This window comes from Glycine max, chromosome 19 (genome assembly GCF_000004515.6).
Source record: "Glycine max cultivar Williams 82 chromosome 19, Glycine_max_v4.0, whole genome shotgun sequence".
Classification (NCBI taxonomy): Eukaryota; Viridiplantae; Streptophyta; class Magnoliopsida; order Fabales; family Fabaceae; genus Glycine; species Glycine max.
The window spans coordinates 37,063,437-37,090,507 of record NC_038255.2 but is presented as its reverse complement, the minus strand read 5'-3'; the positions used below and the strand labels follow the sequence as shown (position 1 = coordinate 37,090,507).

Genomic DNA, 27,071 nt, shown 5'->3' with positions numbered 1-27,071 from the left:
TGGACTTGGTCATATGGGCTTTGATATTATATGTAAGCAAGCATTCAATCTTAGGGAGTTGTTATTGACACTATCAAAATTGCTAATGGAATTACCTATATGGATGCCTTTTAGCATTATTCCAAAAATGTTTTTTTTTATAAAAACACAATGAAATCATGATTTTGTTGTGTATTTTTTGGGGTAAAAAAATTGCAAAACGAAATTATGATTTTGTATTTTTGCGGGTGAAAAAATTACATAACAGAATCATAATTTCATTATATATTTTTTGGGGTGAAAAAAATTACACAACAGAAACATGATTTCATTATGCAATTTTTTTCACCTCCAAAAAAAGTACTCAACAAAATTATGATTTTGTTGTGTATTTTTTTTGTCCCCAAAAAGTACATGTATAATTTTTTTCACCCCAAAATTCTGGAAGAATATTTTATTCGAGAATGACTATTTCAAAATGTAAGTTTTTGTATCCCAAAATAGCTATTATAGAAACTTATCCTATTCTGGAATAGTCAACAATACGTCCTTCTTTTCATCAAACTCGAACTTATACTATTATAGGATTGAGGGTATTTTTAACCATTGAAATTTGTTGGGAGGTGTAAGATGTAGGATACAAATGCTCTTATTGATCCATTCAAATGTGACTTTCTAGTTTGGTTAAAAAAGGTTTCGGGTTGGGTTGAATCCATTTTCACCTATACAATATTGTCCTATCCTTTGAAAAAAAAAAAATCTTGTCTTGACATATGACACCACCCTAGCTTGTTACTCTACGACTCAGAGTCTAAATCTGCATTATATTGAAGGACTCGGTTAACAGTTCCCAGGGACTTGACAATGGAATCGCACCTTCTAGTGGGACCCATCTCCGCCGCACGCTATGGTTGCGCCGCCAATTCCAGCCACTTTCACTCCGCCGCATCCTCCACCTGGGCCAACTCTCCTCGCCGGCGGTCTCCACTCGTCATGGCCTCCTCGTCGTCTGCCGCCGTCAACGGCGGCCAGAACTACTACGCCGTTCTCGGTGTCGCCCGCACTGCCACCACCGTCCAAATCAAACGCGCTTATCGCCTCCTCGCCCGCAAGGTATTCTTGGATTTCCTACGAACACGTGTTTGATGCTTCGTTCTCAGTCTGCGTCGTAATATGCTACTAGCTGTGATGATTCCCGATTTGATATGAAAACCTAAGAATTAAGATATGTGAACTTATTTGAATTTTGATTGTTTGTTTTTCGTTGGCATTTCGGTATTTTGTAATTGTTGCAAATTATATAACAGTTTCTGTAATTATTTTTGTTGTGCTGGTGGATTGGATGTATAAGATAGAAATGGAAATGGATTGAATAAGCCCACAATTTGGTACCCCATTACTATCTTCTCTCCCGAGTAGTCCCCAAAATAATAAAACTATACAAGTAGTCTGTTCAATATTGAATATCGCTGTTAGTTCCTAAGTTGATATATCTTACTAACGTTCAGGGACCAATTTGAAGGGTTTTTCAATAGTTGGGGGACTTACTTAGCATGATTTTTAATACTCGGGAGATTACTTGTACAGTTTATTTAGAGACCATTAAGGAGATAGGGTAATAGTTTAAGGATGAAATTGTTGTTTTTTTTAAAAGGAATTTTTGGTTTGTTTGAAATGGATTTCTTAGGGCATAATCACTGTCAGTGATGAGAGCATGAAAGGAGTGAATCTCAACCGTATAATTGAAATGAATGGTTGAGATTAAATTAATTAAAACAATCTTGACAATCAATATATATTAACATAATCAAGGTTTATTCCTCTCATCTCCCACGCTGGGAGGTACCGGTTAGAAGAATAGATTGTATGCTTTTTAGTCCTATGAAGAGGGGGAGAAGGAGGGCCAAGAAGGGCATTGGAGGAAGCTATGCTGTTAATTGTGTTGCTATCATGGCAAATAGTGAATACTGGTCACAAATTTGAAGTGACATGGCACAAAAGGGAGTAATGTTGCAGGTTTGCTGTCCTGGGAAAAGCAGTTACAATTTACCCTTTTTTTTTTTACCGTTTTCCCTCCTTTTTTTTGTCTTTTCAGCACCCTTTTTAGTTTTATTAGGTTGGCCCCTAGACCTCTCTTATCCCATGTGAAGTTTGAACATGTTCACTCTTCAACTCCCTTGGACATCTTGTATTTTCTTCTCAGTTCTTTTCACTGCTCTCAATCTCTAAGGCCTCTCTTTGTTTTTCACTGCTACTCTCTCTCTCTTTTCACTATTCCATTGGTTCACCGTTGCACTCCTCATTTCACCATGGCATCATCTCAACCACCAACTCAACAACCAATTCCCTAGGTGATGCAATTGGGGTTGCTGATCCAGCTAGATTCAGTAGACAGCATACTAGACTCGCTACAGTTGCTCCTGTTGAAGAGGAGGAGAAGGAAGAACATATCTTTGATGACGAGAAACAAGACACGGGGAAGACATTGGAATTTGAGATAGTGATTCTATTTAAGGAATCACTTGTAATAGACACCGGGCAGCATACTTTGATTACTATTCTTTGATAGTATTGGATTTGAATGTTAGTGACAATGACAATCGATTTTGATTGTTAATTATGACGCCTTTAGTTGTGTATTTTTTCTATTTGGAGTATTTATGCATGGTATAAATTATGTATATTGTTTTCTAAACTTCATAATAGCTGCCATCCTGCATTTTGCTATTCCACTTTTGTGGTTTTGGGGTCGGCCACTACATGCCACTATACCGGATTGACTGGTGGTTAAGAGGGATCTCATGGTAAATAACGTTATTGAAACTTTGGTTTTTAATTGAGCTGAATGGCGTTGTGTGATCAACATAGCCATATAGCCAACCTCACCTAGTTGGATAAGGTTTTTTTTTTTGTATCTGAGTATCTCTCACACCCTCACTAGATATGTTCCTAGTTGGTAGACACTGAGAATTATCATTTTAGCAAATGCATCTGTGGAGTTTTGTTAAACTGTAATGATAGTGTAGCAGACACTTAATTCTTCTGGAAAATTTGAATTTGTAAATGCTACTATAGAAATGATGCTATATTTGGTATCTGACTCTTTAAATGCCACTTTCTCATTTCATCTTGTCTGTAATTTTGCTGTGAATGCAGTATCATCCTGATGTTAGCAAGGATCCACACGCTGCTGAATTATTCAAGAGCATCCATCATGCATATGAAGTGAGTACTGTTATTCAAGTTTTCTTATAGAAATAGTTGCCTCTTAACAGGAATTTAATTTCATTTTTCTGGGGAAAGGAAAAGTTTTACATTTTTTAATAGGGATCCTACTATTACACTTTGTAGTTCTACTGGTTCCCCAACAATGTTCTTTGGTATAGACTAAATAAACAGAACAGAATGTAACTAATTGACATTCAATTAATGGTTTTCGAAAATGTAGCTAAGGTTAAAAGACAAACTAATATTGCTATGCTTTCTCTTTCAGTTTTCAAATTGAAAATAAAACTACTACATAGTGCAGACTGCAGACAGCTTTTTCCTCCAACAAATGTATTACAATTATGTTGTTTTGAATTTTGAAGCATTTTATGAAGTTCCCAGAATTTCTTCTGTAATATGAGGTTTGCTTTTTTGTGCTCTGTAGCACGTGTACTTTTGGAAATCCAATGATGGTATCTGATTTCTTTATATCTTCAAACAGGTCCTATCTAATGAAGCAACGAGAGTTCAGTATGATCAAGAACTTCAATTTGGTCACAAGCCTTACAGGGAAAAATGGAGTTACAGCACTGAATTTGAAGATCAGGCAAGATTCTATAGGTGGGACCGCATGAGGAAAAAAATGGATAGGGAAAGATACTGGGAGAATTACAATGTCAATGAGGACTACTACACCAGTGAAACAGATGAGGAAGAAGATGAAGTAGTAGATTTAGATGAAGAGAGGGGTTCTTTTGTTGAAGTGCTTAGATCAGCATTCATGTCATTATTTTTGCTTCAGACGCTTGGATCCCGTTTCTCACTCACATTCAGCAGTCTGATGGCATTGTTTGATAAGAAATTAGACACCGGCTATAAAATGGGCTATGTAATAGCATGGATTTTGGGTGGGAGGGGTGGCATATTGCTAACACTATGCTTGTCATTTGCAAGTTGGGTTTGCGGGAAAACCAGTAGTAGTGTTGTCGCACTAGTTGTGGTGGCCTTGTGGGTTGGCTCATACCTTGCAAGGTATGCACCACTTCCCCAAGGTGCTCTATTAGCTCTTCTCTACATGTCCATTAAGCTACAGTCTGACCTAATATAAAGACATTCTCGCATTGCAACTAGCATTTCTCTGAATCTGTAGTTCTGACTATATTCTTTTTATGGTGTTTGTACATTATAATATACTCTGGTAAATGTAAATAACTGTTATTTTTTTATTATAACTAAAGTACATAAACGGTTGATGACTTGTAATATGCAAATTTCAATCCTGTCCCTGATTGTGTGCTAAGGGAGAGAAAAAGTATTGAGAATGATACACAGGGCTTTGGAAAATGAACACTGAAATTTGTTTGCAAAATTATTAGAAAATTCTACAATTTCCCCGTTTACCTATCAAGTATAAGCAGAAAGAAAAGGCAAGAATTTACAGGTTTCTTCACACCGGGGGTGTAACTAAAATATTGAATTAAAAGTTTTTGCAACAATCAAGATTGGGGTTTGGGAAGTTCCAACTTCTAAGAGCTCTTTACTTAGATGCCTTGACTCCTAGACTTCAAATTCCTCCATACATACCTCCCGCTGGCCATGTCAACGAATACCCAGAATTCATTCTGAATCATCTGAAACCAAAGCAACAATCCAAGTCAGGATTAAAAGAAAATCAAGAATGATGGTGAATTGTATAAAGAATATGGAACTGAGGGCACCTTGATGAAATTGAAATGATCCTTGTTAGAGGAGGCTCTGTTTTCTGTGTCTTGGCTGGTCACATCAATCTCCGGAGAGGAACTCACGGTGGTCCAGGCAATATAGGCGGCCAACATAGTGGAGAAAAAGATCAGGATGAACCTGAGAGGACACATGTCTTGCTAGGCAACAAAAAGAACTGGATTTGCAGAGATAGGAAGTCAGAAAGCCAGAGAGAATATTGAGGACAACACGAGCAGCAGGTAAAGAATTGTTTGTGCTTTGAGTATGTGGAGGTTGAGTTGTTAATATATGACAATCCTATAGTTGTATCAATGAAGGAATGAGTAAAAGCGTGGAAAGGCACGCTGCGTTGCCTGTGTCTTCGTGACTTTTCCTTGAGAACCAGTGATGTTTACATTGTCAAATGTTCCCTTTGTGCCTATTAGGCTTTTTACAACCTTGGGATAAAGAAAAAAAAGGATAAAATAACCACTTTTATGTTTGAAAGTATAATTTACTGACAAATATGTTCCTGAAAGATTTAAATGCAAAATTTAGTACTCGAAAGTGTTAAAAGTGCAACAAAAATATTCTACCGTCAACTTTTGTCCATCACCATTAAAAAATTGCTTACGTGATACAGAGAAACAATTTTGTCAATAAAAAATTACTCACATGACTGCCAACTTGAGAACATATTTGTCATATACAAATGTAGTGACTTTTGATTTCCCTTATTGTGGGAAAAAAGGTTTTTTGGCATCTTCTATTTTCTTCATTCCAAAAAGATTACACAATCCAAAATTAACTCTTCATTTCCAAAAGCTATTTTCTTGTTCTTCATCTCTCACACTTTTCCACAACCTCATTATGTTGGCAAATCTCCTAATCACAGTGACGCACAACAACACACGGCGACGCACAACGACACACGACGACTCACACCCATACAATCGTTCTCGTCGACGGTGACCACAACGACGCACACCCAGGTTTGGACTTTATCACATGTTGTGTTATTTTTGTATGCTTTTTTTATTTTTTTTCTTCGCATATGGCTTTTATTGGTTGGTCGTAATGACATCGTCGTCGGCTAGTGTCTTCCTCGTTGACAAACGATTATTTTGGGATTTCGATGATGACCATAACAGCACCATCGTCATCACGTTTTTCGTTGTGATCATTGTCCATTTGGCCTCTGTCGCCAAACCTCTTCTCTTGTGTTCTCTTCTTTATTCTCAAACTTCTTCTCTTCTCTTTTCTATTATGAAACTTGTCTTCTCTTTTTTATTAAGAAACTTTTTATGTTCTCTTTTTGTGAATATACAATTAATTTTTGTTATGTTTCTCTATAGGATGTCTGATGAAATTAGTCTTATTTTGCACCATAATGGTAAATTCATACAAAATGCAAATGGGGCATTGGAGTATGTCAGATGGTGAATTCATGTCTGGAAAAAAGTTGAAACATATTTGATTAATGTCTGGACACCCAAAGAATTGTGCAAAGCTTGTCGTAACTATATGAAATTATTGACATTGTCATAAAAAAATGGTGACTATTTTCATCCAAATGACCAAAATATATAACAAAATTGACATTTTGTACCAAAAGAAGACACCGACATTTAAGTCCAAATAAAATTACTAACAAATTCCTCTAACAAAAAATTACTGACAATTTAATCCATAAAATTTTTATTGGCGTTTATGTCCAAAAATGATTTCTTAGTGTCATTTTCATCCAATCTAGTTAGCATGGGCACATTGACAATCAATTTTGTGACAAATTTATCCTTCTATGTCAAGTATGTAATTTTTTTAACGGTAACGGAAGAAAATTGATAGCAGAATATTTTTGTCACACTTTTAACACTTTCGAAAAATACATTTTGCATTTAAATCTTTTAGAGACACATTTATCAACAAATTACACTTTCAAAAATAAAAATGATTATTTACCCAAAATATTATTAGTAGTTCCTACTTTCTACCGTCAATAATAATATTTTCTTTTTGTCCTTTCCTCTCAAACAAATCCGTATCATGTACAGGAAAGAATCCAAATCCAAAACGGTTAAGGAAAGACATGAAAATGATTTCACAAAATTTAATTGCTTTATTAGCTCCAGAAAGCCTTAACGGAAGGTGGGTAATGATGTTCCATTGGAGTGGTTTACTTTGACGTGGAACATCATAACAAAATGGATTTAGGATAGTGATATTCTAATGATATTTATTTCCTTATAAAATGTCATGCTATAGCTGTTTGTGTCACTCATTAACAAAAAGTCTACGAATCCGTGATATAACAAAACAGTTAAGGGAAAATAAAGTTTTAAAGAGTAAGTCAGCTGCAGGGGATGTCATAAGAATCGTGCTTTGTTATTGATGATTAGAAAACTATGCAGAGAGATAAAAACATCATTTTTCATATATTTTACATTGGTACAAATAGTACGGCATTGATTGAGTGTTAAAAATTGGTTGGACATGAGGAACTTATGGAAAGTGTCAGAAGTTTCCAATCTAAATTGAATTTGGTCCATCCTTGGAAGATAATCAATTAGGGATATTTTAATTATTAGAGGTATATAGAACAAAAAGAAAATAACGAATCATGAGTTGTGAAAGAGAACTTAAAAAGTAGAGGTATAACCAGCTCGAAACTGAAGCTGTAACAAGAAGTATCCAGAAACGGAACCATAGAAAAATAAAATAAAATAAAATGGGAGGACCACTAGAAAAGTTGATCGAGGGTAGTAAAGTAAATTTCGAGAAAGACGGGTAGAACTAAAAAACTAAGTGAGAGTTTTGTTATGCCACCAGAGAAAATATTCGTATGCAAACAAAAAAGAAATGCATATATTTAGGTAGAGAGGCACTTTATACGTAGCTGAGAGTTTTGTTATGCCACCATGCAAACAAAAAAAAATGCATATATTTAGGTAGAGAGGCACTTTATACGTAGCTGCATGAGCTGTTTTTCTTTGCTCAAAACATTATGATTAGTTAGATTGTCCCCCCATAAAAAATGCATATATAGTTAGATTGTGCCCAAAATGTGAGTGACTGAAAACAACATCTATACATATTTCTTATACAAAACACATAAACTGATTACAAATTAATTTGGATACACTGTTAATGAATTAAAAATAACTCTGAATATAACTTTTTAAATAATTATCGCAAAGTCCAACAATCTTATTATGATAACCCGTGATTCATTAATAATATTAAAAAAATTACATTTCAGTGCATTTTAATTAAATTTATTTATTTAATTAATGTGTTACTAAAATGTTGATTAAAAATTCATAAATGAAAGTTATTTATTAGAAATTACGATAAAAATATATTCATAACTTTAAATGCTATATTATTTTATAAAAAATCTTATTTAGTATATTGTATAAAAAATTCTTATCCAGAGTTCTCAATACAATACAACAACTAATAACGAACATTCCCCTTACAATAATGAAAAGCATTTAATAAGGTGAATTAAATATTATATCTTTATAATTAATATATATATATATTCTCACAAGTACTGCTTTTAGTATTCTTCTTTAATTAAAATTCATGTTTCACTATCTGTATCAATTTTATTTTAAAGATTAGAAAGATTAAACTCTAATTTAATTGAAAAACAACACTAACATTACTTTATAATACTGTTATTAAATTTTCTCTATTCTTAAGTTTTATATACAAATATATGGTTATTAAACAGTTTCTTAAAAAAAATATAAACAGTTAAAATTAGCTGTACTCCGCGTTCACGTTCTCTCAGGGAGCGGTAGAGAGAAGAAGAATTATCTATTTATTAATGCTAGAGAGAAGAATTATTATATACTCCAAAAAACTCCGTGTTCATGCAGTGATCTCAGTCAAATATGTGGAGGTTTGTTTTAAATTCTTAAGAAAAAATATAAATCAATTATGTAAGATATGCCAGTGTTATAAATTTCTTTAGTAATAATTTTGGGGAGTATATGCATGATATATTCCTGTTATACCAACCTTGCAAATCGACAAGAAGTTCATGTCCGTTACACTGTCCCCAAGTCCCAAACTCCTTCAATATCACCTCCTTCTTGTGAACACCAACAAGCACACCAGCCTCCTTAGCGAGCCCCGTAACCCTCCCCGACGCCGTCACCACCAGCTCTGTACCGAGCGCCGTATCCGCGCCGAGAAACGTCTTCGCGACCGCCTCCCCCCGAACGTGTTGAACACGCGCCACGTGGCGGGGTGCACGTCCTCGGCGTAGAACCTAGAACTTCGGCAGCACGGAGCGGAACACGAGCTCGACGTCTTTTAGTTTAAGCCCCGTGAAGGTTATGAAGATTAGGGTTTTGATAGCTAGGGTTTCGGAGAGGACGAGGTACGTGAAGTAGACGCTGCCGGCTTCGAGGGCGACGAGGAAGTAGTAGGGGAAGGCACTCCGGGAGACAAGGAGGGTGCCATCAAGGTCCGAGGCGATGGTCTGGTTGGAGCGGTCTTGGGTGCTACATTTGGTGATTGGGTCGAAACGAGGAGGCTCCTCCCATGACCATGACAGCTGAGAGAGAGGGTAGGGTTGTGGAGTGGTGGTGAAGTGTATGTTGGATGGATTGGAAATGTTATGAAGACAGAGGGAGAGAGGATGTGAGGGGGTTTTAATAGGGAGAGAAGATATGTAATTAGTATATAATAAAAGATTCAATGTATAAATGAAATAATTCTTCATTTTTTGTCTCTGAAGAACGATATTAATATAGTATGATATGGGTGATGAATAGATAATTTTTTCTATTAAACATGATGCGATTAGGTAGTAGATCCTCATGTTTGTTTGTATGAAAAATTAGATGTACCTTAAGAAAAATTCGTCAATTAATAATAGATCTTAAACTTCTGATAATTAGATTAATTGTTAACACTCGGCTAGAAGTACTCTTGATTTACGTTAAAAAAATCATTAAAAAATGAAAAAAATTATATATACAATTTCTTAATGTTTTAGTTTTGTTTTTTTTAATTAAAATTAGAGTTTTATATTGGTAATTTATGATAAACTTTGATGTTTGTTGCACGAATTATAGAAATAAAATGCTAATTTTGATGAAAAAATACACTAAAATATTTATAGTTATGCATCTAAGTTATATATTTTTCAAAATGTAATTCTTAAAAATTTCATGAAAGAGAAAAAAAAGTGATAGTATTTTTTTTTTTGAAAAATATATAAGACCATGTCAGACTCATTTTTATAAACGAGGAGAAATATTATTAAAAAGTGAACATTATTATCTTTTTCTTATAAATTATTTTCATACTCCAAAACAAACACAATCTATATATTTTCGAGACACAGGACCTCGGAGTGTTGTTGTTATTATTATTATTAGCCTCTTGCGGATCTTTTTCATCGGATTTTCCTGTAGATCCACTGTTTTTTTATATAAAAACCAATTTTTAAATTTTATTTTCACTTTATGCTTGGTATCAACTCACTCATTAGGTTTGTATTGATTTCCTCGAAAAAAAGTTTATATTGATTGCATGTATATACTTTTTTTACATTTCATAACTGGTATGATACTTGAGTTTTAATATTGGTTATTAAGAATTTTTAACATCGATTATTAATCAATATTAAAATTACTAACGTTAATTTATCAACATAATATCGATTGTTTAAAAACATACGTTATTGTTAATAACAACATCGATTTTCCTAAAAATCAATGTTGATAAGAAGAAAACAACATCAATTGTTCAAAAAATTGATATTATTTTTTTATTAACAACATCAATTTTCCACAAATTGATATTGTTTTATGAATTATTTTTAAATATTGTATTTGTTTTTCTAATTATCAATTTATAGTAATTAATTCATATCACAACTTATCGTTCAAAAGTTGTATAAAAATGCATAAAATCAGTCATACACCAAAAGTTATAAACAAAGTATATCAATATATCATGCACCAAAGGTAGTTATAAACAATCCTAAACAAAATAACAAATTATAAATAGAAATTTACAAATTGATAATATATTAGAGTAGTAATGTACTTTAATTACAAATAAAGCCTGAATAAAACAAAGTTAGAATTTGCATCAGGAAACTCAAATATAATTTGAGCTCCAGGAAGCAAATTTTGGGTTCGTGCGAAAAGTCCTTCATCCATTTTCAATTTTTCTATCTTCCTATAATGATTATAAATTATTCTACACTCTATCCCTTCCAAGTTCAGATGAACGATTCTTGCAGCTTACATAAATTAGTACATGATACTCGACACATCCTGAAATGCAAAAGAAATTCATATTAGATAACTATATGATATTAGAATTTGACATATAGAGAGGAGTGCTTAATTACTCACCAAATTGCTGCAAGTCATTTTGTACTTAGTGAGGAGGACTTTAAAAGGGATCGAGTTAGGAACTTGGTGGTACAACGAGTGTCATTTAGGGAAAGTTTTTGATTCAAAGCTGTTTTTGAAGATTGTGAGGAGAAAAACACTTTGTCCATTGTGGGACAAGGTGACCTGATGATTTTCAGTGAGCCCATAGAAATCTCTAAATTCTGTCCATCCAGCAAGTAGAGTTGGACTTACAAAATCTTGGTTATATGTGACAAAGTGCATGTTGCCGCTAGAGTGTAGAAGACGCCGCGTAGGATCTAGTTCATCCTTTTATCGTATAGCAAATGACCTATTCATTTCACCGTAAGACTACATTTAACAAACAAATTAATATAAGCAAAAGTACTGTTATATATCAAATCATGTTTATTTTAAATAGTCTTGAAATAATTTCTAACCTGATCAATAACATGAACAATGTTGAACATTTCATTTGATTCTTTGTTAATCTTCACCATTATGTTTGTCATTTCCTTCCAGTTTTGTTGATGTTCATCCATGCTTTCTAAACTCCATTTACAATATAAGCATGACACTAATATGCATGATACATTTGACATACCAATATGATATTCCTATTTTGGAGGCCTATTAACAAGCCTAAAGTCCCATTAACAAGCACATACACACAGAACCATGCAAACTAGAAACAAAACTATGCAACTAAAACCTATTTTCTAGCATTGTGTACATGAAGCTGCTGTCATATACATGACCTAGAAGGCCACAACTATATACAACAGGATGCATTACCATAGCTTTAAAACACATAATTTAACTTTCATGGTAATAACCACAAAATCAAGCAAAAAAAATAATACAAACAACAACATTATCGTAGCTTATGAACATAAGCCTCATTAGAGAATCACAATAGCAACAACATTAACATTTACACCATTATCAAGTTTAGAGAGCACATTTTCATACATAAAGCAAAGGCATTGCAATGCTGTCACCACGTCACCCACATTTCATCTTCTTGAAACCAAATAGGGCTTATTTTTCGCGAGATATGAAGAAGACGAAACACAACTAAGGTGGTGACGATAGAACATTGGAACACGAGGAAGAGGAGGCGGGAGGAGTTACCTGCTCACAAAGCAAACGTGACAGAGAGATGAAGAGGCACGAGGAGGCAAGTGGAGGCGAACAGGAAATAGGAGGTAGTTTGGTGAGGATGCGAATAGACAAGAATGCAAGGAAAAGTTAACATCAGTTTTACCTAAGACTCATTGAGGTAATTCATATATTTTAAATGAGGTTTTAACACCGATTTTTACTAAAACCCGATGTTAACTAAGTGATGTTAACGTTCAGTAGGAGTGCATAATATCCTTTGTTTAATTTTCAATCTTGTTCTCTTTGGTATATGAAACCTCTCTTTACATTTCTAAGCTTGACAAAGTGAGTTATATTTCATACAACCTTTTAATACGTAGTTGAACTAAACCAGAACTAGTGATGTTCATGACCTTTGTTATTTCATCCTTGGAAAATCTACTTTGGACCTACACGGTGAGTTATTAGTGGATCCCTAGCATGGAAAACTAGAATGCAGTATTTTTGGCATAATTTGAGATCAACACCCCATAATGACAGACTAAAAAGAAAATATCAAACTTGGTTAAGAAGGACTAGTTTAGTAGAAATTACTTGGACCTTTAGAAATAATAACAACAACAACATAGTGTGACAACATCAACAACAGTCAAGTGTGATTAGGGGCTTCAAATTGAAGATAAAAAAAATGGAATTTTCATAATGTTATGTGTTTATTTATTTTGGTGCCATGCAATATTGGATAGTTTGTTTTGGACATGGACTTTTCAGTAGAAAATGTGATTTTTCTTGCATTAGTTTCCTGAAAATTTGATGGTTTGTCATGAGTTAAAGTTGAATATTGGAAGAGAATATTGACAAATTATTTTTGGTAATTATTAGAAAATGCAAAGGAAGTATTAAATGAGTATTTCTTTTAAAAAGTCGTTTATACAAGGCATTTTACCAATATATTTTTAATATTTTTATTTATTTTTACGATGAGTGCAAAAAATAATTAAGAATAATTGATTAAATATATCAATATAATTAAAATAATTAATGATTAATATTATCTTAATTTTTAATACAAGAAAACAAATAAGAACATTTTTTTAAAATTTAATGTTACATTAATCAATTTTTTAAAAGGAGAGAGTATGTCAAATAAAATAGAAGAAAAAACATGTTTTTGTTGGAATTTATTGCTCAATGACGTGGATAGCATTTCAAGTGAACAATCAGTTATTCAATCGTATCATGCTATATGCTACTGCACCGTTGTTTACTCTGGAACATGTGTTTGAGATTGGCATTGACATTCAATTGGAATCATGTTTATTTAATTTGGGTACAAATCATACAAACAAGTTTCATTAGGATCTAATGTTTTACTGTTTAGTAGGTATCATATGTTGTAGGATGGATTTAAGCTACTGTATTATTTTGCTTTTACTTGGTAATCAAGCCAATCCGCTAACACCAATTTTCTCACATCACATCACTCATACACAGGATACTTGATCAATACTTCTGTCTTTATATATAAGATTTTTTTTAAAAAAAATGTTTTCCTAAAATAAATTATTTGTTTTTTATAAGACACCTTTTAAATTGTTTTTTACTAATTTTTTTAATTATTTTACAATATTAAATATTATGAATTTAAAAATAAATATATTTTTTATTTTTTTACCCATAAAAATTAAACATAATATAATATAAAAATGTTTATAATATTTATATACATTATTTAATCAACTGAGCTTTAATATATATTTTTTTACTATAAATATTGGAAAAAAGACTAACACACTACTTAATTATAATTAAGATAAAAGTAATTCATCGAAAATAAAAAGATAATGAGTTGAGTTTCAATTAATCATTTTAAAGATACTTTTAAAAAATATATATAAACAACTAACAAATTTAATATTATTAACTAAATTAACAAATTTTATTAAATGAATTAGTTAAAATAATATTATATTTAAGAACAGAGGTATTGTTTCTATTCAGCGTAAGAAAAAAAAAGTATTTTTGGGCATTTAAAAAGAAAGAAAAAAAGTATATTGTATAATGTGAGATAAATTATTCTAGGAGTGTGTGCTTAATTAGCTGATTACAGTTCAGTTGCGAGTGAATCTTGTGACCGCTGAGAAGGCATAATTACTCAAGACTTGGAGATTCACTATGATTTTGGGAATCCAATGCAAAAGCCAAAGACATGGCGGTGTTAGGGTTTGCGGAATGAAAGAATGGAGAAAAAAAGAGGCCAAGGTTGACAATCTCAGAAACGTGGATTTTAATGAGGAAAAACCTAAATAAGATCTAAGTGAGTAATATAATGACCCACTATCTTATACTACAAAATAGAGTCCTCAACTTGAAGAGGGGAAATGTGTATGTTGTCTATCAAAGTTCACTTGGAGTGTAAAAGGTCTTATTTGCATGCGTTTTTCAAAGATAGTGGGTCATTATATTACTCATAAAATGATGTGTAATAAATGACAACCTCATAAAATGATGTAAGTTGTATTTATATAAGAGCCTAAAATAGGTTGGATTCCTTTATAAGGGGCCAAGGCTTGTAAAGCACAAGATTCCCCTATTTTGGTGTAGCAACAATGATTTGAGCTGAAGTGTGATCCTCTATTCGTGAACTTATCTTAGAAGTCTTAGTCCTTGGTGTTAACCCTGGTTGACACCGCATTTGGGTCAAGGAGGCCCATACAGATTCTGTCTTCAGCCCAGTCAGGAATACTTTTAAAGATTAAGTATTTGATTGCCAGTGTTTTGAGGGTATGTTCATAAATTTTTAACTTTATCATATATTACCATTAATCCATTATTGAATCCATCTGTCTCTGGACTATAAAGTAAAAATAAAGTACAACGAGTTAATAATATACAAAGAAAGGTTTCCCATTCTTCAATTTGATTCATTTTTCTTAAACATGATCTATCAAGATACAATTACAATATCTCAACGTGAAAGTTGGTTTTCTAATAACAGATAAGAAAAATTAATGTCGAGTGTCTAATACATTAAGTACAATATACAGAAAAACAAAACGCTAGCCTTCTTGTACCGTTTTAGTTATGATTCTTCTGACACGTATGATTCTTCCATTCTAGACATCTCTAATGGCCCCCTTTTCTAGTTGAATGTACAGAACCATAGAGTAAGCACTGAAGTGATCTTAGTAGATAGAGTTTACGGTGATGTCAATATACACCTTAGAGGTATGCAAAACTGAGTAAGAGTTAGAGATGTTAAACAGTAGTTCATTTACTTTGTTTAAACTAAATGAACTAGTGTTTAATTGTTTAATTATCACATAATATAAGACTTAAACCATTAGTAAGAGATATTAATATAAGACCTGCTCTTATTATGCATAAACCAATCAGTTTCTTTACCATAACAGGCAAAATTTGCGGAGCTAATAATAATAAAATGTGTCACATGCTAAGTGGTTCTACAAAACATATGCCACTGTACAACTTCATGCATGTATTGTGTCCGACATTTTTATTTGAACCATACTACTAACATTATCTCTTCAACGTTATAAATAGGTGAGTAAAAATCATTGAAATTATGTTAGGTGAGGATTTGTGCCCTTTTCATTGTAGCTTCAGTCCTTCAATGTAGCCTGATTCTTAAATTTCTGAAATGGTAATTCTAATTGTAACCATTATGGGTTATGCAATGGTGGAAATATTAAATTTCCTTGATCCAATGGCCATAGCAGTTCCCTGAAAAGGTTAATCTCATATGATTATGTTCTCTTTGAATTATGACTAACAACACCAGTTCTTGCAAGACATTTGACCCACCTCATGACTTTTATGAGATACCCCTATGGAAATTTAGAACAACCTTGCAAGGGGCACCTTTAGTAGTAACTATTTAATAAATCCCACGGTACAGGTAATTAATTGAAATTCAAAAATATCAAACTTTTACTAAAATCGTTAGTACCATATCAATGAGACATTAATGAGCAAGACGAGTGCATTCCTGTTTAAAAGATTAGTGGCTTTAATAATACATGTTTTGCTTTCCTATGAAGCAACACTGAGAGAATTACCTTTTCAGTAAATAAAAAATAAAAAAAATCAGAATTCAGTCCTTTCCAATATATGAAAGAACAGAATGGGTCCAAATCATTAACTTCCAATTTGAGATGAAAAACAAACAGGGGAGATTTTCTCATATCTCAATTCTCAACCTAACAGATGCCTGTGCTTAATACTATTCTCTATGATCTTTGATTGCGTAGTACTATTATTATCTTTTGTAGATGAAATTAATTACTGAGTTTAATAACCACAAGATAATTAAATGATGCACAGTCAGAAAATCCACTGTCATCATTCAAGAAGAAACCAAACATGTTTACGTTGGACTTTGGAAATTGAGGTTTCAAAAGTTCACATTTTTATTAGCATCATTGAAAAACAAATTTTCTTTATGCTGCAAATGTGCAGCATTTTGTCCTCCTCATAAAAAAATTCAATCTACTTGAATGATCTATGATGATTCTCCTGAAATCAGCAAAAATTGTGATTACATGTTTCAATGAATGATTTCTATATTGTTTTTTTTCAGATATGAACTCAGAAGTTAAACCTGGCCCAGGCTTTTTCCTAAACAGCTCATGTAGTGCCGGCCCGAGAATGTAAGCTATAACTTCTCCTTTTAACCAACCAATATCCAAATCCTCCAACAAGAAGTAGAACAATGAGTCCATCAACCCCTCCAGCCACAATCAACACCCATCTTTTAACATTATGCCTCTCATGGCTTTTAACAGTTCCCTTTGGGACCTTAACCATGTAACTAAATCCTGTGCCTTTTTCTACCTGTTTGAGACCCAGCACTAGTCTGTAAAGGTAACATTCTGCCTCATCTGTGCTTGCATTCCCAAAATACAAAGCAGCAGCACATTTACAGTCCTGTAAGCACAAACTCTCACATGTTTTTTTGCTAATATTTACCACCCTAGTAACATTTTTAAGCACACTACTTATATTATCTATTTCTAGCATTTCCGCCTCTTTACCATTGCAAAACCCTCCTGTGATTCCTCCACTGCAATCAGCACCACCTTTGTTTTCATTTGCCAAAAGCTGAATACATGAACAAGAATTGGAGAATGTGCATATCCCATAAGGCCTACAAGAAATTGGAAGATCACATGTGCTGTTAAGAGCTTGAAAAGAGGCCTCAAACTTTCCTTTCTCGGGTGAATAGTGATAAAGGCCAAGGTTTCCTGTTTCATTATTCAGTGCTAGAAATCTAAGTGGATGAATCCCCTCCGATGGAATTTGTGCTATTTTCTTGTATTTGACATCAAACAACAACAACCCTCTTGAACTCAGCTTAATATATGTAATACTTCTGTTCATGGTAGGCTGAAAACCCCAGTAAGAATACCTCAACTTACCATAGTTCAAGTACAATGCAACCTTCTTGTCCTCGATTTCAAAAGAGAAGTAGAACAAACTTGAGTTGCTTTGGGAAGACGTCAAGCGAGTTGCCACATCAAGTTGCTGACCCCTAAGTATATGCATTGACAGTAGAAAGGATTTTTACACTATTATTATTCAATCACAAAATACCATCTTTAGTAAATTTGTTGACTTTTATATTAACGACATTCCTGATTGGTAATACATAGAAATTGAACTCAAAGAATATTAAGTCACTGGTCTATTTATTTATTTATTTATTGTCAGAACTATGTGAATTGATAATTATGCAAAGACCATTTTCCAATTACTACATCTATTCATAGCAAAGGTAACACTCAAATAACACTATTGGAATGTAAAGTGTCAGTTTTTACCTTCACACCTTGTCCAGAAGTCCCAGTCTTCCATCCCACTCTTTCTTTTGGACCTTTCAGCCTTAAATCTCCATCCATGGTAAGTTCTAGCAAGCATTTCTCAGTTATGTAAAACCTGGAGTAATGGCCAGAATCCCACACCTTCACATCCCCAAGGAAAACTTCCAATGAGCATGAGTATTTCCCATTGATGGCCTCAATGCTCAATGCCACTCTGAAATTTGGTGCAGTCTGATTGGTCTCCACAAGAAAAGCCCTCCCTTTAAAATTCACTTCATACTCCACAGGAACTGCCACCATGAGTTGGTAGCCAGCACCAACACCAGACTCAGAAAAGCCATAATTGAACAAGAGAACAAGGAGGAGGAAAAGGAAAGGGAAAAGCCTCATGAGTGGCAGCAACAATAACAACATCAAGTTTTGGTTTTTCACTTTTGGAAATAGTTTTTGATTGTTTTGGGAGGTGGGTTTGGAGTGTAGTGGTGCGTTGAGGCCAGAATTGATGAAAACAAGTGAAGGAAAATATGGTAAGCATGATCACAGAAACTCTGCAAGACCCACCTCACACCTCCCACTCCCAAAAAGGATTTGAGCTTTCATATTGCTCCTTGCCTTAAAGAATTAGTACAAATGAATCCACCATGTGGTGTGGGGTTGCTGATTACAAAAAATTGTTGGTTATCTATTCTATTCTCTTCCACAAATTGTTCTCCACCTTTGGAGTTGGAGTGCATGTTCAGACGTTTGATCCACACAAGGGTTTTGCTTCTTAACATTCTTACCAAATAATAGAAAAACTTGGTGGGAACCCCAATATACCAATGACACAAACAAGTCAACTAGCTAGCTAGCTCAAAGTAAAAATGAGAAATGAGATTCTTAATAGTGTAAATCCAAACAAACACGCAGAACCATACGTGGTAGACTTTCACTACAGGAGTCAAAGTAAAAATGTCAACTTTTATTGAAAAAATCAAATTGTGTTTGCTTCACCAACGATCCTAAACTACTAAAGCAAAGTTGCAAAACTAAGGAATTATTCTAACAACACTTTAGCATATGACAAAAGCAATTCATGTAACAGAGTTGTGAATAAGCAGAAATCAGAATGATCATACAACCACAACCAGCACCACACCAGAGAAGTAAGAAAAGAGATAATATTTAGTTTGTTGTATGTTACAGATGAATGAAACTAGTAACGGTACTTGGTGGAGTAATCTTTGGGAGCGATGACGAGACCACGTCCCTTCCTGGCTCCACGGTAGACGGTCTCAACAATGTCGATGAACTCCTGCTTGTCCTTGAGAGCCCAGTTGATCTTGTTGTTGTTACCGGTTCCCAGATCAATCATGATGTGCTTGTTCCTGAAGAAGAACATCACCGTGGAAGGGTCGTAGAGCTCGTACATGGTGTTGAAATCCGGCACCTCCGTTATGTCAACCAGGTATATCACCGCAAAGTTCTTTATCGTCTCCGCCACCGACGCCAACACCTCGTCCATCTGCATGCAGGTTTCGTCCCAGTCGTGCCCGAAACGGATCACGACCAGACGCTCCTCTTCTGCCAGGATTGCTTGATCAACCGCCCACCCAGAGTGCAAGTGAGGCAACAGGTACGACATCTTCTTCTTCTTCCTCGATCAACCCTAATTTCGCGTAGCTTTGCTCCCACTCAACAACACAAACAATTATTTATTTTGATTTAGGTACCTTCTGGTTTGGGCTTCACCGGGCCCAATTATCACTACCAGGCCCATCAAAAGTCAGCATGTGGTGCTTCGGCCTCACCACGATCCAACACAGAAATGTTCTCTTCCACCACGTGCAAAACCACTTCTCATCCATGGCCACCCCAATCCTCCATAACCTCAACACCACCATCTCCCTCTGCCGTCATCGTCGACGGCACGGCGGAGGCCCAGCTCATGGAAGCAGCGACCTTGTGGTGGACCCTCAGCGGAGAGTAAACATTTCTTTTGACTTGCCATTGGATGTCTCAGGTTGCAATCTAAATCTTTTAATGGAATGAGGCACTAAGAAATTCTCAAGGGTTTCAGGAATTGGAGGCTGAGGAGTTCTTGGATGACAAATTGCCAATTAGGGGGAGTGGAAACATCTTGCATCAGTTTTATATAAGAAAAACAAAATATGAAAAGAGAGGTGCACTAAGCAGTTAGAGGGAGTGGATATAACAATAGCCTAGTATCTATTCGTGACCAGTTGGCCCAAGTGCAATATCATTTAAATGTAAATGGATATTATATAGTATTTTTTTTTTATATTGAAAATGTGACTAAAATATTATAATACATTGTTTTGAACACATTTTTTATTGTTGATTTTTTTAATTATAATTTTCCGCGAGTCTCACTTCTTATTAATAATTTCCGTGTGTCAAAAATAATGTATTAGAGAAGGTAATGTGAGAGAAAATATTATTTTCAAATTCAAATCTATTTAATCTTTAAATTTAGATAAATTAAATTCTATTTTTACATCAATTCAATTCATTAGAAAATATAATAAAATAAGTTTAATTTATATATATATATATATATATATATATATATATATATATATAATATAATATAATATAATATAAAACCAATTACAGCAGTGGAGTTTGTGACATGGCGAAGTTGTTGCAACGTTTCTTCCAGAGATGCTCTTCTTTTCTCCCTAGAAGCAGCCATAAATGCTTCTTGTGGTTCTTATCACTTTTGTCTACTTGATTTGATTTTGATTTTCTCTCTCTGTGGCAAATTGACATCAATGAGTTATATTTAGAAACTAATTTCTAAAATGGGTCTGTTTTGAAACATTTTCTGAAAGACTTTTGTAAGCGTTTCGCCGAGAGAATGACGAAACACATATTTCAACACTAGGGTCTGCGAAACAGCTTGTGATTTCGCCAGCACAGTCAGCAAAATCAACCACATGCTGTATTTAGCCAACATGGATGGCGAAACCACCATGTGCATGTGCAGCCATCAAATCGCCTTGTATTTAGCCATCATGGATGGCGAAACCAGCATGTAGGGCGAGGTCCATGCTTCAGCTCCAAATGATGCAGAGTAGAGAAGAGCAATAGAGCAAAGCAATAAGGTGCAGACCAAGGGAGCGGAGGATGTCATTATTTGGTCACAGGTGTGGTTAAATGTTTTATGCATAAAGAAAAGGTAAAAAAAAAAAACAGTGAAAACATCATGATTTGAAAAGGTATAAGGGGGTAGGAGAAAAATATTTAACCCCGTGATAAGAAAAATATTTATTGAATATAAACTTTAAACTTAGGCAGAATAAATTATTTCAAGTTGCCAAAGTAAAGAAAATATCACATCTTCACAATATAAGTATAACTTTGGTTTCAAATGGGCTATATTATATGCCAGATACTTAACCATACTATCCAGGTCTGTATAATGCTTTTATATAGGATAAGAACAGAATTATATTTTTTATTTGGTATACAAAAACATACATTTTTATATAAATAAATTGTTATAAAAATTTTAATAATATATGAAAAGCAAAAAAACGGGTATCAATAGTTTTAGCATATAGATACATAGATTCCAAAATGATGGAGTGAGGAAGACGAGTGGGACGAACATGGGAAAGCATTAAGGGAGGGGCAAACGAATTTTGGGGTGGTCAATGACTAGTGCCCTGCCCACCATATGAAGAATGGTTGACTTGACTCGAGCATCACTTTTTTTGGGGGGGCAAACGTTTACAAAAACAGACAGAAAATGTTTCAAAATGGACCCATTTTGGGAATTACTTTTTAAATATAACCCGCTGACGTCAATTTGCGGAAATTCAATTTGAAACGTTCACTAGAACTTCTTTTTCCGATTTTCCCCCCTCTCTCACTCACTCTCACTCTGATTCCTGGCCGTTGCGAAGTACTTGAGAGCGACACGACAACATATTTGTGTGCCAACCACACAACACAAACACTTTCCCGTAGCTTCTTGTCGTTTTCCTTCAACCTCTGTTTTCTACTTCATGTTGTTTTATCGCGTGCTTCAAATTCTAGCGAGCAAGGACGATTGAGGCTGTGTTACTGTGCTTGCTTTGTTTTGGTTTTGCTTTTTGGTTCTGTTTGTTTGGTGATGGAAATGGAAGCCGCTGACGTGGTCGAAACGACGACGAATCAATCTGAACGGGATTCGGAGAAGAAGTGTTTGAGAACAGAGATTGATACTTCAGCGCCTTTTGAATCGGTGAAGGAAGCTGTTACAATGTTCGGGGTGGATATTAGAAACCCCTTCACAGTAAGATACGTGTGTGGCTTCTAATTCTGAGGTACAGACTATATATATATATGTATGTATGTATGTATATGTATGTATCTAATTGGATTTTGGCATTGTTGCATAACAGCACCCCGCAAGGTGAAATGCTACCATTTCGTTTGTTGCTTCTTTCTTCAGTGGGAAAAGGTGGGACCTTTGTTAATGGAATTTTGAGGGGGGAGGGTGTCTCTGTTGTTTTACTTGTGTGGAGTCTTTGTTGTGTTTCTGTGTGGAATGAGAGGAACTGGGGTTCTTTTGTTTTTTTATTTGTTGTTTGTGTGGTCAGTACTTAATACATAGTAGTGATATGTGGTGGTAAATGGACCCATTTGTGATGTTTCCTTGATGGTACTGTGGAAAGTTTGTTTTTGTTGTCATTCTAGGTTGTTTCTCCATGTTACGTTTGCCTCGTCGGTTAAGATTTAGGAGGCTCTCTAAGGTCAAGGTTTTAGATTGCATTTTGGGTTATTCCTTGACATTGCAGGAAATTATGAACAAATGCAGCCATAATTATGGTTGTTGCCGTCTCAGAGATTCTAAAAACCTTGATTTTGCAGCCAATTGTGGTCGTTCCTTGATATTGTAGGTCATTGTGGACAAATGCAGCCACAATTGTGGTAGTTGTGGTGGCAGAGACTCCCAAATTTGCAGCTGAAATCGTGGTTGCAGACTGTTTTTTAAAACCTGGTTCAATGTTTAAAAAAAGATTTAGAGACTTTTTAATAGTTTAACAAATGATCTGCAGCCACAGTTGTGGCATGATGGCAAGGATTTTGGGCTCTCTAACCATAAATGTGGCCACATTAGTTGCATTTGTTCATTTGTCTGCTATTTTCTGCAATATCAAGGATCATGAAGAAACCATGACTTAATCATAATATAATACCTTTGGACTTTTGGTTTTGGTGAAAATGAGGGGAGGAACTGGAAAAATAAGCCCCCTGTTTTTGAATGAAAGACAAAAATTTGAGTGGACTGGGGAGGGATTTGGGGTCTCTTATTTTCCCTTCCCTCTAAACCTCTGAACCAAACAAGGATTTTTTCATCAAAATCCCTCTCCTCCCTCCATCTCCATTTTCCTCCAAACAAACAGTGTTTTGAAGTTACGTATCTGTTCAATATTAGTGATAATTGCACCCAATGAACTATAGTTTTAAGTCATTCATAAATGGAGAATGTTGTCTAGGAAAAAGATAAAAATGTCATGTTATTTCTTGAGTGCAATTACTTTTCTCAATTATCAAACTGAAATGAAACACTTGGTGTTTTAAGGACAAAACTTAAATGTAGTTCCTTAGGATAGGTGACTAGGTGCCTTTGGTATTATTCTCCAATTAGAATTGGAGTTTCACCTCGGTAACCTATGTTAATCTTTAAAGCAGCATACCTTTATTTCGCTGATTTCTGAAGGGAAAACTTCACTTTTGACTGGAAAACAACAAAAGCACCTAATGAACTGTATCTACATTTTGTCCTTGGCATAATACCTTATATTGTGTGTGAATATTCGTTTTGAATTAAACTTCTTTTTTCAAGTATTTGGTTGAGCTAAATTGTGAACTTTGTCCCCATCCCCTTGTTTTGTTAGCAGCACCATGCAGAAGAGCTTGGCGCTGAAAAACTGGAGGAGCAGGCTATGCTATTGGAGAAAGAACTTATCTTGAAAGAAAGGGAAACTCTTGATGTATTGAAAGAATTGGAAAGTACCAAAAGGCTTGTTGAAGATTTGAAATCAAAGATATAGAAGGAAGAGTCTGAAGCAAATTTGAATCTTCAGATGGGAAAATGTGATGAAAAAATCAGTTGTTGATGAGAATGAAGAAAAGGAAAACCAAGTGAATCAATTGAATGTTCTTCAACCTTCCGGGGAAGGTTTTATCCCCTACCCCTCATCTACTCCTGGGTTGATACTAATGAAATTGAAGCAGGCCAAATTGAATTTAACTAAAACTACTAATGACCTTGCTGACGTCTGAACTTCTGTTGAATCACTTAATAAGAGGTTAGAGAAGGAAAGAATCTCACTTGAGAAAACACGTGAGAGGTTAGCTCAAAATACTTAAAAGATATCTTCTCTTGAGGAAGAGCTAAACCAAACCAGGTTAAGGCTGCAAATAGAAAAAGATGCTGAAATTAAAGGTGCTCCAGATGACCCTTCAGATATTACAAGAGAGCTCCAGCGATTGAGTTCTGAGGCAGAGAATTTCAAAAGAATGGGAGAATCTGCAAAATCAGAAGTTTTGAGAACAATGTCTGAGATTGAACAGACAAAAACGATGATAAGAATTGCTGAGATCAGATTGGTTGTAGCCAGAAAAATGAAAGAAGCTGCTAGAGCTACCGAAGCTTTTGCCCTTGCAGAAATTAATGTTCTATCTAATCATGACAGTTCACCAGGAAATCAGGTTACTCTTTCATTTGAAGAGTATACTGCTCTGACGGGCAAAGCTCGAGATGCAGAGGAACAATCTAAGAAGAGAGTTGCAAGTTCTATGCTTGAAGTTGACGAAACAAGTTTGTCGAACATGGACATTTTGAAAAGGGTAGAAGAAGCTACAGAAGAAGTTAAAACTAGCAAGAAGGCCCTTGAAGAAGCTCTAGAAGGGGTAGAAGCTGCGAATAGAGACAAAGTAGCAGTTGAAGAGGCTTTAAGGAATTGGCGATCTGAGGGTCAAAAAAGGCGTTCTTCTATACACAACTCTACCAAGTTCAAAAATTGTTGTTTGTCTCATCATTGGAGAGATCCTCGATTACTTGATGTGAATGGATTGCATCTGGTAAATGATGAAGCAAAGCCAGTAAAGCCAACCCTATCAATAGGACAAATACTTAGCAGGAAGCTGCTTCAACCACAAGAATTTGAAGCCGGAGAAGGAATCTCGATGAAACAGAATGTGCCACTGGGTCAGATGCTTGACAAACAGAACAATGATCGACCAGTTGACAGACAAGTTGAGAAAGAAACCGGCCATAAGCTGTTTTCTACCAAGAGAAAGAAATTTGGATTTGCATGATTCTCACATATTTTGTCAAAACAGAAGAAGAAGCCAACCCTGAATTTGAGGTGATAAATTGTTGGAACAATTTGCTCAATCTTCTAAGTCAGTCCTTGTCTCATTGTCTTATTGTGCTTGGTTGAATATCTTGTTTTTTTAACAGTGTTTATTTAGCTTTCGGTCCCTGCTTGTATATTAACTAGTTATTAGGTATGCACTTCCATTTGCTTACTATGCTTGTTGTAGAGAATAGAGATGATTCATATGAATTCTTAACCTCTTGCATGATGTGTTATAATTACTCAAACGTTTTTACTACTAGGCTGGCTCTAGTGAGTTTATTTGCTTAATAATGTTTTTACTCTGTTTGTATTTATACACAGTTCTATACAAAGCTAGAGTAAGAGTGTAATGTCTTTATGACGTTGCCATTATCTGTTTACGATTGATACTTGTGCATTATGCATCATTCTCATAATAACGTGAAGCAGTTGATTTAAAACGAAATGAAAAGACGATGACATGCCTAGTGTTACAATAATACTGAGATTTTTCACCCAAACTATATTGAGTGTAAATTATAAAATAGCTAGTTAAATTAGAAATTATATTTAATAAACATAATTAATACCATAAAAAAATAAAAAATATCTTCTTAAAAGAGTATATAGTTAACAAATAAATTGAAAAAAGCATGTTGAATAAGTTTTAACAAAGGTATATTGCATCAAACAAAGTGGACAATCTTGTACTGAAAAAAAATCATATATGACAATAATGAATCTTTTATAAAATAATAAAAAAGATTTTGACACATTTTTTTTCATCCAAACTAGAGATATTTTAGATAATTCCTCTTTAATTATTTTTAATTTTCATTTATTTAATAAACTATATTCATTATTGTGGCATTGACCAAAAGTTGTTGATACTGAATTTTTTAACTAAGGTCTAAAATTTGATCTTGACTTTTGCATGGAGTTGCAATATTGGGGGACTATCCATGACTTTTAACAATTTTTTTAATATAATATCGTAATTATTATTATTATTTAGTAGGTTAATTATCTATATAATGCTACTTAAATGTTTTTTTACTTTATAACAAAACATTCTACTATTTTATAATTTTTATTGTATATATAATTATATTTTTTAGATAAAATATTTGAGTATCATTTATTTTTTTAGATACTGAATCTTTTATAATTTATTTTAGATAAAATAAGTGGAATACACAAGAAAAATGCTGGATACACCAAAGAATTTCTAAGCTGCAGTTTCGGAAGCATAAAAGGTCATCAAATTAATGTTTACTTTCATTCCTCTTACACTTTATTTTTGAGGTGAAACTCAAATGTGTGGAATCCCAACTTTTTTGGATAACTTTCACTGATGCTTTCAGACCATCTAAATAGAACAGGAGACACTTACATTTTTTCCTCTAATCCAAACATGGATGAGCAAGTGGAACCATTATCCAAATGTTAAATTTTATAAAAGCTGTTATTTAATTATATATTTTAAAAGTCATATATCTAGAGTAATTACAAAT

The 27,071-nt window shown here is 34.2% G+C and overlaps 5 protein-coding genes and 1 long non-coding RNA gene across 8 annotated transcripts; 3 read left to right on the top strand and 3 right to left on the bottom strand.

The window, feature by feature from the left end:
- The first annotated feature begins 695 nt into the window (after positions 1–695).
- Positions 696–4,307, top strand: LOC100791619 (dnaJ-like protein MG002 homolog). Its single transcript, XM_003553966.5, has 3 exons — positions 696–1,092; positions 3,136–3,204; positions 3,689–4,307. The coding sequence occupies exons 1-3, from the start codon at positions 844–846 to the stop codon at positions 4,292–4,294; spliced, it is 924 nt and encodes a 307-aa protein (XP_003554014.1). The 5' UTR covers positions 696–843; the 3' UTR covers positions 4,295–4,307.
- A 214-nt stretch (positions 4,308–4,521) lies between these two features.
- LOC121174098 (uncharacterized) lies at positions 4,522–5,276 on the bottom strand. The gene is made up of 2 exons (XM_041012485.1): positions 4,905–5,276; positions 4,522–4,817 (listed from the first exon to the last, which is right to left on the bottom strand). Exons 1-2 carry the CDS (start codon positions 5,058–5,060, stop codon positions 4,728–4,730), a joined length of 246 nt encoding a protein of 81 aa, XP_040868419.1. The 5' UTR covers positions 5,061–5,276; the 3' UTR covers positions 4,522–4,727.
- Positions 5,277–15,164: 9,888 nt separating this feature from the next.
- Positions 15,165–18,485, top strand: LOC121174097 (uncharacterized). The gene is made up of 2 exons (XR_005889874.1): positions 15,165–16,788; positions 16,978–18,485. It is a non-coding gene; the product is annotated as an uncharacterized lncRNA (long non-coding RNA).
- On the bottom strand, positions 16,790–18,354 carry LOC100776349 (PAN domain-containing protein At5g03700). The gene is made up of 4 exons (XM_041012484.1): positions 18,226–18,354; positions 17,816–17,928; positions 17,432–17,544; positions 16,790–17,324 (listed from the first exon to the last, which is right to left on the bottom strand). Exons 1-4 carry the CDS (start codon positions 18,312–18,314, stop codon positions 17,025–17,027), a joined length of 615 nt encoding a protein of 204 aa, XP_040868418.1. The 5' UTR covers positions 18,315–18,354; the 3' UTR covers positions 16,790–17,024.
- A 674-nt stretch (positions 18,486–19,159) lies between the features above and the next one.
- On the bottom strand, positions 19,160–20,306 carry LOC100792141 (thioredoxin-like protein YLS8). Its single transcript, XM_003553967.5, has one exon. The coding sequence runs from the start codon at positions 19,839–19,841 to the stop codon at positions 19,413–19,415; it is 429 nt and encodes a 142-aa protein (XP_003554015.1). The 5' UTR covers positions 19,842–20,306; the 3' UTR covers positions 19,160–19,412.
- A 547-nt stretch (positions 20,307–20,853) lies between these two features.
- Positions 20,854–25,817, top strand: LOC100775800 (WEB family protein At2g38370). Of its 3 annotated transcripts, none has more exons than XM_026126977.2 (2): positions 20,854–22,530; positions 24,112–25,817. In XM_026126977.2, exon 2 carries the CDS (start codon positions 24,734–24,736, stop codon positions 25,532–25,534), a length of 801 nt encoding a protein of 266 aa, XP_025982762.1. In that variant the 5' UTR covers positions 20,854–22,530; positions 24,112–24,733; the 3' UTR covers positions 25,535–25,817. The 3 variants fall into 3 exon arrangements, with proteins under 3 accessions (XP_025982762.1, XP_025982763.1, XP_040868417.1); XM_026126978.2 differs by having other exon boundaries at positions 24,109–25,817; XM_041012483.1 differs by lacking the exon at positions 20,854–22,530 and adding an exon at positions 22,624–22,667.
- Positions 25,818–27,071: the final 1,254 nt, after the last annotated feature.